Source organism: Beta vulgaris, chromosome 2, assembly GCF_026745355.1.
Source record: "Beta vulgaris subsp. vulgaris cultivar EL10 chromosome 2, EL10.2, whole genome shotgun sequence".
NCBI classification, from domain to species: domain Eukaryota; kingdom Viridiplantae; phylum Streptophyta; class Magnoliopsida; order Caryophyllales; family Amaranthaceae; genus Beta; species Beta vulgaris.
The window spans coordinates 19,479,702-19,494,682 of NC_079203.1; the positions used below are offsets into that span (position 1 = coordinate 19,479,702).

At 35.5% G+C, this 14,981-nt stretch overlaps 2 protein-coding genes across 2 annotated transcripts; one reads left to right on the forward strand and one right to left on the reverse strand.

Moving 5' to 3' along the window:
* The first annotated feature begins 435 nt into the window (after nucleotides 1-435).
* On the forward strand, nucleotides 436-1,224 carry LOC125494736 (uncharacterized). The gene has a single exon (XM_048638497.1). It carries the CDS (start codon nucleotides 436-438, stop codon nucleotides 1,222-1,224), a length of 789 nt encoding a protein of 262 aa, XP_048494454.1.
* A 7,050-nt stretch (nucleotides 1,225-8,274) lies between these two features.
* Nucleotides 8,275-10,110, reverse strand: LOC130590461 (uncharacterized). Its single transcript, XM_057392904.1, has 4 exons — nucleotides 9,484-10,110; nucleotides 9,255-9,398; nucleotides 8,809-9,164; nucleotides 8,275-8,683 (listed from the first exon to the last, which is right to left on the reverse strand). The coding sequence occupies exons 1-4, from the start codon at nucleotides 10,108-10,110 to the stop codon at nucleotides 8,275-8,277; spliced, it is 1,536 nt and encodes a 511-aa protein (XP_057248887.1).
* Between the last annotated feature and the right edge of the window lie 4,871 nt (nucleotides 10,111-14,981).

Here is a 14,981-nt window from a genome sequence, read left to right on the forward strand (position 1 = left end):
CTTTACTTTCCTAAACCCTAAACCTCTGCTGGCGTATGTTAAGGTGTGACGCTAACGTGCGTCATCTTTGATTATGGGCCGGAAAAAGAAGGCAACCACACCGATGGCGAGTTCATCGGTACAGGGTGATCCTTGTGAGTCATCTCAGACACAAAAGCAACAAAATTTAGAGGTTGTGGGAGAGAAATCTAATGGAACAGTAACTCCTGAAGTTACAAATACAGAGATAATTTCTAATGAGATTGTTAGTAATATGGAGATTAGTAAAAATCCAGAGGGTGATAAAAACAACCTTACTGAAGTAGCGAAGCAAAAATGGAAGTCTTTTACTTCCTAGAGCCGAATTTCAGACAAAGGTATGGGCCTCAAGTTCATCCCCCTGTTTTCATTGATGGAATTCCGACTGCTAAATTAGACAAAATCGAGGTGGAAAAAATGAGTGAATGTTGGTTAAATGTTGTTGTGGTTTATGTAGTTGGACAAAACCCTACTCTGAATGCTATCACTCAATATGTTAAGTCTCAATGGCAAACCCAGGAAGAGACTCAAGTGTTTAAGCATGATGAAGGTTTCTTTATTGTTAGACTGAAGTCTAGGGAGGAAAGGGATAATATTCTGTTTTCAAGGCCTCACTTATTCTTTGGTAAAGCTATGATAGTTAAGCAATGGAGTGCCAGTTTTAACTTTCATGAGGAAGTTTTAAAGGTAATTCCAATTTGGGTAAAGCTGCCAAACCTACCTATGAATTGCTGGGGAGAGGACTCTTTGAGTAGGATAGGCAGTGTACTAGGTGTCCCACTTTATGCGGATGAATGTACCATCCAGGGCTTACGAATTTCTTATGCTCATTTGTTGATTGAGATGGATGTTACTCAGGAAATACCTAAAGAGTTGGTAGTGGAAGACCCTAATGGTACTGTATTCAAACAAAAACTGGTGTATGATTGGGTTCCTACATTTTGTAAAAAATGTCAGGTAGTGGGTCATAAATTTGGAGGTAAAAGTGTTGCTCCTAGTAGAGTTGTTCAAAGGTGGATTCCTAAGAAAGTAGTGCCTGTTGAGAAGACTGCTATTCCGATACCCCCCACAATCTTAGTAGATGCAGAACAATTAGTGGAGGATCTGGTGCAGGAAAAGACTGTGGAGGTAAATGAGGTTACAGAAGAACCTGTTGTTACTCCTATTATTACCCCTGTTTCCAGTCCTGCACCAGATGAAGGATAATGGAGACTGGTGACAAGAATGACAAAAGATAAAGGAAAACAAGGGTATAATCAGAGTGGTGTGCAACTTCAATTTGGATCAGGTTTACTTGGGAGCTGTCCTGGGGGTGCTAGGGGACTTAATCCCTATTTATCATAATGAAGGTTACAACATGGAATGTGAGGGGTATGAATGAGCTTATCAAAGTGAAGGAAATTAAAAACTTTCTTCATTCTCAAAAAATCTCATTATGTGCCCTTTTTGAAACTAGAGTAAGAAGTCAAAATAGTGTGAAAGTCCAAAAAAAATTTGGGACTAGGTGGAGTTGGGTGAATAATTATAATTACTCACCTAGGGGAAGAATTTGGGTTGGTGGGATTAGTAATGATGTTAAGATTATTGTTCAGTTTGCTACTGAGCAAGTCATAGCTATGGAGGTGCATAATAGCTATGGTGTCTCTTTTCCAGATGGCTGTTGTGTATGGTCTCCATACTATTGCTGATAGAAGAGTGCTTTGGGAGGATTTGTGTAATTTTGTGTCTCACTATCAGGAGCCTTGTATTTTGATTGGTGACTATAATGTTGTTTATAATGCCCAAGATAGATTGAATGGTAATGATGTTAGTGAAGCTGAGACTGTGGACTTAAGAAATTTTGTGTTGAATGCTCAGTTGATGGAGGCTCCTACTACTGGAGTATTTTATTCTTGGAATAATAAGAGTATTGGTCCTGACAGAATCTCTAGTAGGATTGACAAAGTTTTTGTCAATGTTAATACTCTGATGTGATTATAGATGATCATGCTGCTGGAATTTCAGATCATTCTCCATTGATTTTAATGTTGCTAAGCATCAAGATGAAGGTGGAAGGCCTTTCAAGTTTTTAAACTTCCTAGCTGATCAACATGGTTATATTGAAGTTGTGAAGGAGGCCTGGGGTTCTAAAGAAAAAAATGAAGAATGTGGATAGTAGAGCTACCAATAAGATCACTATCAAATATCGATTTCCTTTTCCAAGAATGAATGATTTGTTAGATGATCTTAAATGGCTCTAAAGTGTTTTGAAAAATAGATTTGCGAAGTGGTTATCATCAAATCCGAATTTGTGAAGGAGATGAATGGAAGACAGCCTTTAAGACAAAGGAAGGTTTGTATGAATGGCTTGTTATGCCATTTGGTTTGTCCAATGCACCAAATACTTTTATGCGTTTAATGAATCAAACTATGAAGCCATTTCTTGGCCATTTTGTAGTAGTTTATTTTGATGATATATTGGTGCATAGTGTCAATGAGATTGAGCATGTAAAACACTTAGAACAAGTGTTTAGAGTCTTAAGAACCGAATGTTTGTATGGAAACTTAGAAAAGTGTCATTTCTTTTCTTGTCAAGTTGTTTTTCTAGGCTTTATTGTATTTAGTGAAGGGATCAAAGCGAATGAAAAAAAGGTTCAAGCAATCAAGAAGTGGCCTACTCCTACCTCAATGCAACAAGTTCGAAGTTTCCATGGACTAGTCTCCTTCTATAGAAGGTTTGTTCGAAATTTCAGTGCCATCATGACACCTATAATTGAGATTACAAAGCTGAAGAAGTTTTAATGGAATCATGAAGCTTACAAAGCATTCGAAGAGGTAAAAGCTCAACTCACTAGTGCTCCTATTCTAGCTTTGCTAACTTTAATGAGATTTTTGAAGTTGAATGTGATGCCTCTGGCGTGGGAATTGGAGCTATACTTTCACAATATGGTAGGCCTTTGGCTTACTTTAGTGAGAAATTGAATGAAGCAAAATGGAAGTACTCCACTTATGATAAAGAATTATATGCCTTCGTTAGAGCCTTAGATCATTGGAGGCACTATCTCATTGCAACGGAATTCATCCTCCATTCTGATCATGAAGCTCTCAAGTATCTTCAAAGCCAGCAAAAGCTACAACCTAGACATGCTTAATGGGTGGAATATCTTCAAACTTTCCATTTTACCATTCAGCACAAGGCTTGGAAGATGAATAAGGGTGCGGATGCATTGTCAAGCAGGTACTTATTGCTTGCAACTTTGAGTCCAAAGGTGATGGGCGTCGAACTATTGAAGGATTGCTACAAGGAAGACAAGGATTATGGTGTCTAGTTCGAGAAATGTCATAACCATGCTCAAGGAGATTACTAACTACTCAAAGGATTTCTATCAAAGGAAATCGTTTGTGTATTCTAGGCACATTGTTCGTGAGTCTTTGATCAAGGAGTTCCATGAAGGTGGCCTTGCTGGTCACTTTGGTATTGAGAAGACACCCATGCTAGTATGTGAATACTTCTTTTGGCCTAGATTGGCAAGAGATGTCGAGTTTCTCATCAAGAGGTGCTTAATATGTCAAAAGGCTAACCGACACTTGCTTCCTCAAGGATTGTTCATGCCTTTACCTATTCCACAAGCACCATAGGAGGACATAAGCTTGGATTTCATACTGATACCTAGAACCCAACGCCAAAAAGATTCTATTGTGGTGGTGGTTGATAGGTTCTCTAAGATGGCAGACTTTGTGGCTTGCCATACTACTAATGATGTTGTGTTTATTGCTAACTTGAATTTCAGGGACATTTTTCGTTTGCATGAAGTTCCTAAATCAGTGGTGAATGATTGTTATTCCAAGTTTCTTAGTCACTTTTGGCTTACACTATGGAAGAAGATGGGGACTAAGCTCAAATTCAGTACCTTAGGAACCCTACTTCGAACCCTAGCCACAAAAAGCCCTAAACAATGGGAGGAGATGTTTTTCATGTTGAGTTTGCCTACAATCGTGTTCCTAGCAAGACTACTAGTCTTAGTCCATTCTTTGTGGTCTATGGTTTAAACCCTTGCACCCCTTTAGACTTAGCGCCTTTTCCAACGCCCACAAAATATAGCCATGAAGCTGAAACACGAGCCAAAGATATCCAAAAGTTACATGAGTATATGAGAGACAAGATTGCCAAAACAAATGAGAAGGTGAAAGAAAGATTGGACAAGAAGAAGAGATATGTGCAATTCAAGCCATGAGATATGGTTTGGATTCATCTTAGAAAAGAACGTTTTCCTTCAAAGTGGAAATCAAAGCTTAGCCCTAGATCATATGGTCCATTCAAGGTGGTTGAGAAGGTGAACAACAATGCATACAAAATCGAACTTCCAGGAGACTATGGCGTGTCTGCTACTTTCATTGTTGCTGATTTAAGTTCATTTCATGATGAAGATGAAGAATTACCTAGCTCGAGGTCAAGCTCTTCCAAAGAAGGGGAGGATGATGGAGCTCCATATATTGATCGTCCACTTATGCATATGATAGCTACTACGTTAAGAGATGTTCTTAATTCTTTCATTTCATGTGAAACCTTTGTTAGTGAGTCCTTGGTTAGCTTAGTTAATTAATCATTCATGATTAGCTAAGTTAATTACTATCTTTATTGCTTTGTTAAAGTTATTAGGAGAGTCATGTATGCTTTAGTTTGTTGTTTATTCGACTAATTAAAGTAGTTAGAGTTGTTTGTTTTCCCTAAAGTCCGAAATGACTATGTAGTAGATTAAGTATTGAGTTGTAGTTTAAATATTAACTACTTAGACTTAGCTTGTAACTACTTAGGGACGTGCAAGTGAACATGCAAGTGAAGGCTTGCTGATACATAAAGACTCAGACAACAAGAGCATTTGAAATTGCAAAGAACAACGGATAGAACAATTATATCAAACTGGTTTAAATGAACGAACAACCACCACTTCCACAATCCAATATACCACCAATCAAGACTAAACTATAACAATGAGCTTCTAGTTTAAGTCTACTTTGAGTTTTAATCACTCATTCAACGTTTAGATTATCAAAATTACAAAGATTTAAGAGTTGGTCAAAACTGACCAAGAGTTACACTAGGCACATAGCTTAGTAAACTTAACATAAAAGTTTCAATATTCACTGCAATGATCTGATTCCAAAAGCATTATAAACTAGACCTATTAAGCTACAGTCCAAAAATCAGCCCAAAAGGATGTCATTTGCTGGCCTAACTAAAGCAATAAAATAAGAGAAGCAGAAAAGAATATTGTTCATGTACCTCTCCTAATCATTAGCTAAGTTACCCTATATGTAATATCCCAAATTTTTGTAACTATTTTATGAAATTTATTTTTTTTATAATAAAATTTTATAAATATAAAATTCTGAAAATAAAATATAATAGTAATAATCAGATTTTTTTTATGAAAATTCGTTTTTTTTAAACCAGTTTTTTTTATCATTTAAAAAGATAAATATATATATATCGAAAAATTGCAAAAAAAAATTCAGATTTTATCACCTTTTTCGTTCAAAAAGAAAAATAGACAGAAAAGAAAATTCTGAAATTATAACTTGAGTTGGTTTTGGGAAAGGATTAGATTTTTTTAAATACTTATCTTTTACTGAAACCCTAGATTTGCATATATATATACCACAAACGCCCAAAAATTTCCCACGTAGTACACTTTCTTCATCTCTTTGTCAAGTTCTAAATTTCAGATCTCGAATGACCATTGTTCTGTTTCGAAGGTTTCAACCAGGAAAAAAATACACCGCGACTCCGACGACTTGACCAGAGCACGACGACGGTCTTTTTTTTCTCTTTCTTTTTTATTCTTTCTTCTTTCTTTTCTTCTTTGCTCTTTTTCTCCTGCTTCTCGGTGCTGCTTGCAGAAACTGATTCAAGTTCCTTAAATTCTTTTGGTCAAGTTTCAAAGTTTTAATACAAAAAAAAGGTGTGATGGTGCAGCACATGGGTGTTGTTGTCACATGGAAAGCTTTACACCTTTCTTTGTTTCAAAATTTCTTTCAAAAATTTGGAAAACGTGAAATATTTTTAAATTTAGGAAATTTTGTGAAAAAACACCTATTATGTTTAATTTTTTGTGACAAAACACCTTATATATTTTTTTTTGTAAAAAAACACCTTATATTTTCTATATTATTAAAATAACCACCTTACTTCTGGATTCCGGCAAAAAAAAAGTCAATTTTCCGGTTTGACCTCACTTTTCTTTTTTCTTTTGAGTGTGTGAACTTCACGCTATACATAAGAAAGTATGGGTTTCTATTTGTCTTTGTTATAATGAGGAGAGAGAAAATTGGGAGAGCAACTGGAAGGTTCCCAAGTTCACACCATCTCCATTGATAAGCATCTGGAAAGTTGATTCGATTCCGTCATTCCTCCATTGATAAGCATCAGGTATGTGCTCTTCCATTTTCTCTCCCCTTACCTCTTTCTCCACTCTTCCCATTTGTTTGTTTGTCTCTTATCTACCTCCCTCACAAATACAAATTGTCTCCTAGCATATGAATTTCAGAGATTATAAATCAGGATAAATTGCTTGAAAAATCTTATAGGAATTTGTAATAGCTTTTGCTTTTTTCAAGTATAGATTGTCCTCTTAGTCGTATTAGTTGATGCTCTGATGTTGCCCTCTATGGCAGAATATCATTGCATGGAGAGCAAGCATGCAAATGCCACTAGATTACATCTTATTATAGCAGTCATGATACTATCTTATTAGTTTATTTCAAGCTCTTGTATCCTGATTTAAACTATATATTGGTGTTGCAGTTTTGTTCCTTATTGTCCAGTACACCACGAGTCCCGGGGGAATCTGGTGTTGCAATGGAATATGAAATTCATAGTTGGATATTGGATGGAGTTTGCTACTATCCACACATATTTGGCGGAATAATGGTCACAACAGCTCTACTCGGTCTGTCGACTAGCTACTTTGGTGGAATTGGATTTCACTATTTGCCTTATTTATGGTTTTGGTATTTTGAAAAAGCAAGCACATGAAAAGAAGCGTGTCAGGGTATACATGGATGGATGTTTCAATTTGATGCATTACGGCCATGCTAATGCACTGAGGCAGGCTAAGGCCCTCGGAGATGAATTAGTAGTTGGAGTTGTTAGAGATGAAGAAATTTAGGCTAACAAAGGTCCACCTGTGTTGTCAATGGAAGAAAGGTAATCATAAAAACTTTGTTGATTTTTACTTCTATTTTGTTAATTGCTAATGATCGATATTAATTTGTTATAGTTGTGAGTATAGTTTCTATATTGAAAGTAACAAAGAGTTTGGAAGAAATTCTCAATAAACTACTTGGTCTAACAAACATAAGAAAAAGTATATTATCTAACGAAGTAATGATTGAATAATTATCATATTTCCATCGACCATTTAGACCTAGATTGTAGCTCTCAATAAGTTTCAGGGGTCCTGTAATTTTGTTCGTTACACACTAATTTTGCTGGTGAAGTAAGACATTGTTTGGTATTTTTGTTTTTCAGTGGTTTCCTATATTGGTTCATCTTCCTTTAAGCTTTTAGTCCTTGTCTAAAAGCAGATGATGTTAGACAAGTTCTTTGGTGCAATTACTCTCTCGTAAATTATTGTATCGATTGTTATACTCCCTCCACCCTGTATTAAGTTCCCATTTTCCAAATTAAGAAGTTCTGAATGATCTTCATAATTCCATTTTTACGTAAAACTTGCATATTCTTCCTCCAACTGGCTGGTACAAATTACCGCCTAAAGGGTCTAGATCATCTTGTTTCTGGATGACATCTAGAATTGATCGTACATAGTTGGAGTATCAAGAACTCCTGTGTTTCTCTTGCCTTATTTTTGATGCACTTTGAACTATTCACCATGACCAATAAGGCAAAGTTGTCATAATGAAACGGATCTGCTCATTGTGAGAAAAAGGACAAAAATAGTTTGAATATCTTTGTTTTATTGTTGTAATTAACTCATGGAACTTCTCATTTGTTTGCAGGAAGGATATTTCTTACTGGTGGTTATAAAAGCAATCACAAAGATAATGATGATCGCAGGAGGATTCTGCGGCGTACAGCAAGTCACTAAGAATAAGCAGCCTAGAGCTGGTCATTTATCTCATTTTCTGCCCACCTCCAAGCGCATTGTACAGTTTTCAAATGTCAAGGTATTTAATAAAGCATCTCCAATGTAGTTTCATTACATGTTTATCAAAATCATAGACAAAAATTAAAAGAACACCAACTAACTCTCTAAATTAATGTTGTGATGATGGTGGTGCTTGGGATGAACGAACATTTTGACTTTCAGGCTGATCACCACCATTCTTCGGTGGCCTTCCTCTCTTTGCAGGCGGTTTGGGGGGGGCTTTTGGATTTTTGCACGTTGATTTATTATGCCCATAGTTCCCACAATTCCCACATTCGTTTGGTTTTCTTTTTCTCAAAACCGGAGGTTCTTTTGGAGCCTCCTCTTCACCTTTCTCCTTAGTCCTCTTCTTTTTTGATGGTCTTCCCGACATCTTCTTAAACCCAGGGGGGTTGGGTTGTGGATCCAGAGTTCTATCCCATTGTTTTATACCAGGCATTGGTTGAAACACAGGAGAATATGCTAATAAGTAAGCCTCTCTACTATAAGCCTTATGTACATATTCTTCTGGGTTGCCTCTGTATTTCATAATACATTTAAAGGCGTGACAACAAGGGATACCAGACAACTCCCATCTAAAGCAGCCACACGTTCTTTGTTTGAGGTCAACCACAAATCTGTTATTATTATGGTCACCTCAAACAAATCAACATCAGATATAGTTTCAAAGCAATGTTTAGCTATATTAGATGCAACCTCTAGTTGCTTCATAGCGGCTGGCATTATACTTCCCTCAAACTTTCTTAGCCCGTCACGCTTTTCAAAAGCTCTTTTCATCACATATTGTCGTATCCATTCCATCATGGTCAAAATAGGTTTGTCTCTAGCTTCCCTTAAAACATTGTTGAATGATTCACAACAATTATTAAGGAGCATGGCATATTTGGACTTTGGATTGAATGCATGTCTGCTCCAATGTTTTGGTGGAATTTTGTCCAAATATTTGAAGGCATCTAATGACAAAAGCTTGATTGATTCCATTCCCTCTTCAAATCGAGCCTTGCATTTAAAACAACAAAGTAAGAAATAGTTAATATAAATGTTAAAAAGATATGTATAATTGAATAAAGGATTTGTTTATAAAAAAACCTTTGTCGATGCTCTAGCTGCTTTCCAAAAGCTTTGCCTATACGCTTCACCAGCAAAAGCCAACTTAAAGTTGGCCCAGATATGCCTGACACAGTATCTAACATCTACAGTTGGCACAACTCTAGCAAATGCTTCTAATAGACCCTGTATTAATCAATCACCAATGTGAATTTTATGATAATTCGTAAATTTGAATCACAGAAGATAGAAGTTTGTCATTAGGATATACCTTTTGTCGGTCAGACATGAAGGTCAACTCTTCATTCTCATGAACCCAGGTGAGGTCTTCAGTGACTGAACCAAGGTCGTTTGTTAACAAATCAAGAAACCATGTCCAACTGTCTGTATTTTCCACCTCCACCACTGCCCAAGCAACTGGAAACAAGTTGTTATTTCCATCTTTGCCAACAGCTACTAGACATACCCCTGGCCAAATCCCCTTTAAGTGACATCCATCCACCCCTAATATGTGCCTACAACCTTGTATGAAACCTTCCTTACAAGGTTGTAAGCAAACATACATTCTTTGAAAGACAATTGGAGGTCGTTCTATTCCGGTGACCATGACAAAAGCAGAACTACCGGGGTTGTATTTCCTAATTGTTGTAGCATAATCCCAAACTTTATTGTATTGCTCTGTCGCAATCCCATGAATAAGATACAAAGCCATTAACCTAGCATAATATGCCTTGTAATACTTCACATCAACACCAATATCCCTCAAAATAAGCTTTCTAAAGTACTTCAAACTCAAGTTAGGCTCATCCCTAAAATGGTTCATATATCTTTCCGCTAAGAATTCAGATGTGACCTTAGGGTTGGCATTATGGAAGCCACAAGTATGGTTTAGCCGCATGCTTTTGATTTGAAAAGTCTCTTCTAATTTTAGTTTTTTACAATGAATCTTGAACATGCATTTTCAGGGATAATTACAACCACATTTCACCAACCTACCTGCCTTGAAAGGACATTTACATCTGTACCTACAGTAAACGCTAACTCTTGTAGTATCGTTATGAAGGAAGTAGTAGTCATACCCGTTTAATATCGCATGTTGCCTTAGTGCCTTTATACAAACATTTGCTGAAGGAAATTTCAAGCCCTTTCTCAGTTCAACAAGATTCTTAAAGTCTACTTCTGGGTTGAATACGGGAGCCTTGTCGTGTTCCTCATCAGATCCAATGTCACTACCTTCCTCGTTAGAGTCTTCATTTAAGTCCTCATCTTCGGGAACATGAACTTCCTCACCTTGTACAATTTCTAAATCCAATTGTGATTCACCTACAATATTTGTTTGACTAAAGCTCACATTAACACTTCCAGTCAAGTCTCTATCAACTCCCTCTGCAAAAAGATCACATTTTGTTCTATCCTCGTCCACAAACTCATCATACACAACATCATCAACTTCAGGTCCCCTAAGAGATCCGACTTTCCTTCCCGATTTCTTCCTCACATTAAGTTTGGCAGGTTTATTACTAAGACAACCCATATCTCCTCTTCCGTTTGAACCGAAACTCACTTCAGTTCCCAACCATCATTGGCGGCTAAATCACCCCAGTCATCTAAATTGGCACCACCAAGAATCGAACCTTCATTGTAACCTTCGTCATCACTACCATCACCATATACTCTATCGGTTTCCTCAGCTCCATTGTCATACTCTACAAAAATAGTGATATACCCATGCTCATCCTTAGATTCAAACAAATCATATGGGTTTGAATCAATCATAAATTCCATTAGGCCATTAGTCAAACTTCTCCCTTTTTTCCTATACCATATTTTAACTCCATTTTTATCACCAAAGTAGTCTGTTATAATTTGAGCTATAGTAAAGTAACACAATTGAGATATACCCCCTTTAAAAAACTTCTCCCTCCATCATATATCCTCTCTTTATTTTCAAATACAAACTTTCCACCATACCATATCTTCAGTTGTACAACCGTGTTAATCCCGATTTTAGGATTCAATATGGTGTTTGTTGTTTCCATCCTGTCATAAATTATAAATAATGTTATTAATATATCAAGTACAATTTGAACAAAATTAAAACATGAAAAAATAGATGACTTAGTTAGCAGCAGGTAGGTGTCAAACTATGAATTTATTGTAGATGCAATATTATATACAACTTTTGGTATCATTATGTTGTAAACAATTTGAAATAAAAAAATATATGGCAATTACATGTGATTATAGATATTGTGGCTGCTATCATACAGGGAAATCAAAATAATAAAATTCTAAAGACTATGGTCTATGCCCAACTGCCCACGTATAGATATGTGTTGAGATTACTTTGGAAACATAAAAGAAAAGAAGATATAAAAAGAGTCTAAGACACAAATATAAAGAATCAAACTCACATGTATGTTGTAGTCTTGATTTTCCCTTAACAACTTGATGCTGAGTTATATCCCAAATCAATAAACGGTGGATTTTGATGTAGAGGAGACAAAGCACTGACACAATCTACTTTGTTTTTTGTAGAGGAGCATGAGAGACCAGAGGCAAGCAAGAAACTTTTGGCAGTATTAGGGTTTAATTAAACGCAAAAAAAGTTGAACAAAAGAATGAAAAAAGTATATGTTTTTTTTATTGTGCGTGTAGTTCAAGCGTAGGGAGAGAGATATAATACATGGGTCAATGCCGGAAAGTTGACTTGTTGGCCAGATTTTGACATTAAGGTGGTTGTTTTAATAAAAAATATTATATAAGGTGTTTTTTCACAAAAAAAAAAATATATAAGGTGTTTTCTTACAAAAAATTAAACAAATAAGGTGTTTTCTCGCAAATTTTCCTTAAATTTATTTTCTTTCTTCTTTTTTCCTATTTCGGATGTTCAACTTTATTATTAATCTTATAAACTTTGGTTAATTATTTTTCGGAATATTATATTAAGTGACTAACTTTAGGATATATTATTTGTTGTAGACGGAAACTTAATTCGTAGAAGGCGTAGTTGGTATTGCTATACTTGGGACGCGTTTGAGGTAATTCACAATGTCCATCAACAACTAGAATCCCGTAATGAATTATTGTATGTACTATGTGTAATACATGTGGTTATGTGATTCTATGTTTATGTTAGATGTATATTATGTGACATAAATAGTATTAGTACTTGTTATGACTAAAATTATTATTATTAATTAATTTTAGTACTACTATCCCTGCGTATCATACATATGTATCTACTAGTATTTTGGTATTACCTTCGAATTTATAATGTACATATGTAACTATCATATTAAAAATTATATTAATGTTGGTATTATAACTTAGTGGGTACAACTAGTGAGTTAATGATGTTCCAAATGGTATTATAAGTTGGTATTGTGACTTTACGAGGTTATAATGATGGATGTATTGTTATTGTGAATTATAGACGATCATTATAATTCTATGAAGTGGTCAAGTTGTGAAAAATATTTATTGAACTGAAGATGTTCCTGTTAATGTTAATGTGATGTTTGATGTGTCGTAACTATTAAAATATATTAATCACGTAAAGTGGAAATATTATTGGGGGAAATAGCATGTGGACTTGGATCCTCCATAGGTGATGAGCAGTACTTGATTGTTATTCTGTTACAACTCTTATTGTCTTACTCCTAATACTATAGGTGCGCATTGCGGATACCCATTAGATTAATGAGGGGTGTGCACACTAGGGACGTTCTGCAAAATGATATTGGCCATTGCTCTTAATCTATCTGGGTGACGACCCATGTTGAAGTAGGTGGTTACTGGGATTAGTCCTGGCCTACTGACGTTCAATTCCCCTCTAATAATTAAATTTGTTGTTGTATGACTCATATAAACTTGAAATAATTGAAATGGTTAAGTATATTATATACTTGTCTGTATTATGTTATAGTTGTCTGTACTACGTTATACTTGTTTGTATTATGCATAAAATTATTTTCAAAATATAATTATTATTATTATTTTACTGGATGGGGTTGTAATTACTTAGCTTTCGCTAATTTTTGTGTTTTTGTTTTCCTTTGTTCTTTTCCTATTTATATTGTGCAGGTTGGTGAAAGGGACTACGTTGCAGGAATGAGCGAATATATAGTTTTTAAGTTCACCTAGTTTAATAAATATTATGGTACTGATAATTGAGATTGTTTAGTTTTGGATTGGTTTAAATTAGACACCTTAATTTGGTTGATTTGATACTTTGGGTTGTGAGCTAAATTTTTATTCTTAATATTAGTCTTGCATTTATTTTTAACGATAGATGTGGTGGTAACACCCTAAAGATTTGGTCAGATATTTTAATGATAAGTGAATGTTTTATAAAGTTTTGAAATCAAAGTTTTGGGACGTTACACTATAGGACGTTGGAATACAGAAAAATATCCTGTAGGAAATTAAAATACATATCCTTAACAAAATATCTTCACAATTTCAAGCCATTTGCTGAAGGAAAAAGCTTTGCCCAGAACTGAAGAAAAAGGGGTTGTTGGAACGCCACCCTGCTGCAGCTTAGCATCCTTCACCATGAAGCTCTCCTTTCTCATTTGATTTTGCTTCCTTTAAGGCCTTAGTTCTAGGCTACAAGCAAGGAAACAATGCTACAAACAAGGAAAAAAATGTTCGAGTGTCTGAATGAACCTAGACACAAGTACATCAGCTCCATAACAACCTCCTACATTCTAGGCGTGCAAAGCTTGAATGTGGCGTGCAATTTGAAGTGTTTAGCTGATTGTTACAACTCCTTTCCTTGTTAATAGTCGGCCATAACTTATCAAGCATCAAGTTAGGTGCCACACCTCCACGTTTCAAGGGAAGTTGAGCAAGATATGGAGGAGTGCTTGGAAGAGTATTCAAACGACTGTTTAGAGATTCCAAGGCCACTCTTCACACGTTCAAGTGTACTACATCACTAATTAGGACGTGATCTCCATGTATTTAGTTAGTGGAAGTAGTGGTAGTTTAATTAGCTGTTTTTATTTCTGAAAATTACAAGGACAAAGGACATGTATAAATAGGACATTGAACTTAATGAAAAACACATGACTTTTATCCAAAACTTGAGTATTGTCTATTGATTTGATTAGTACTTGTGTTATTAATTGATTTGTCTTTGCTAACTTAAGTATTCTAGCTTGAGTTAAGTAGTGATCTTAGGAGCCTTATTTCTACTTAGTGGTACGTCTATATCTAAGTTGAATTAAGTTAAGCTAATATCAATCAATCCCCTTTCTTATATTTTGACATTCTATAGTTGAAATATAACACTAAGGAACCTCTTCTTAAGAAGTGGTGTGTTACAAGTGCCAAGGGTTGGGACACGTTGCTCGAAATTGTCCAAATCATGTGTTGATAACAAGAGATGAGACTAACTTTTTGTTGCATGAAAAGAACGAAATAGAAGAGGTACTTAAGTATTCTAGCTTGAGTTAAGTAGTGATCTTAGGAGCCTTATTTCTACTTAGTGGTACGTCTATATCTAAGTTGAATTAAGTTAAGCTAATATCAATCAATCCCCTTTCTTATATTTTGACATTCTATAGTTGAAATATAACACTAAGGAACCTCTTCTTAAGAAGGTGGTGTGTTACAAGTGCCAAGGGTTGGGACACGTTGCTCGAAATTGTCCAAATCATGTGTTGATAACAAGAGATGAGACTAACTTTTTGTTGCATGAAAAGAACGAAATAGAAGAGGTACTTAAGTATTCTAGCTTGAGTTAAGTAGTGATCTTAGGAG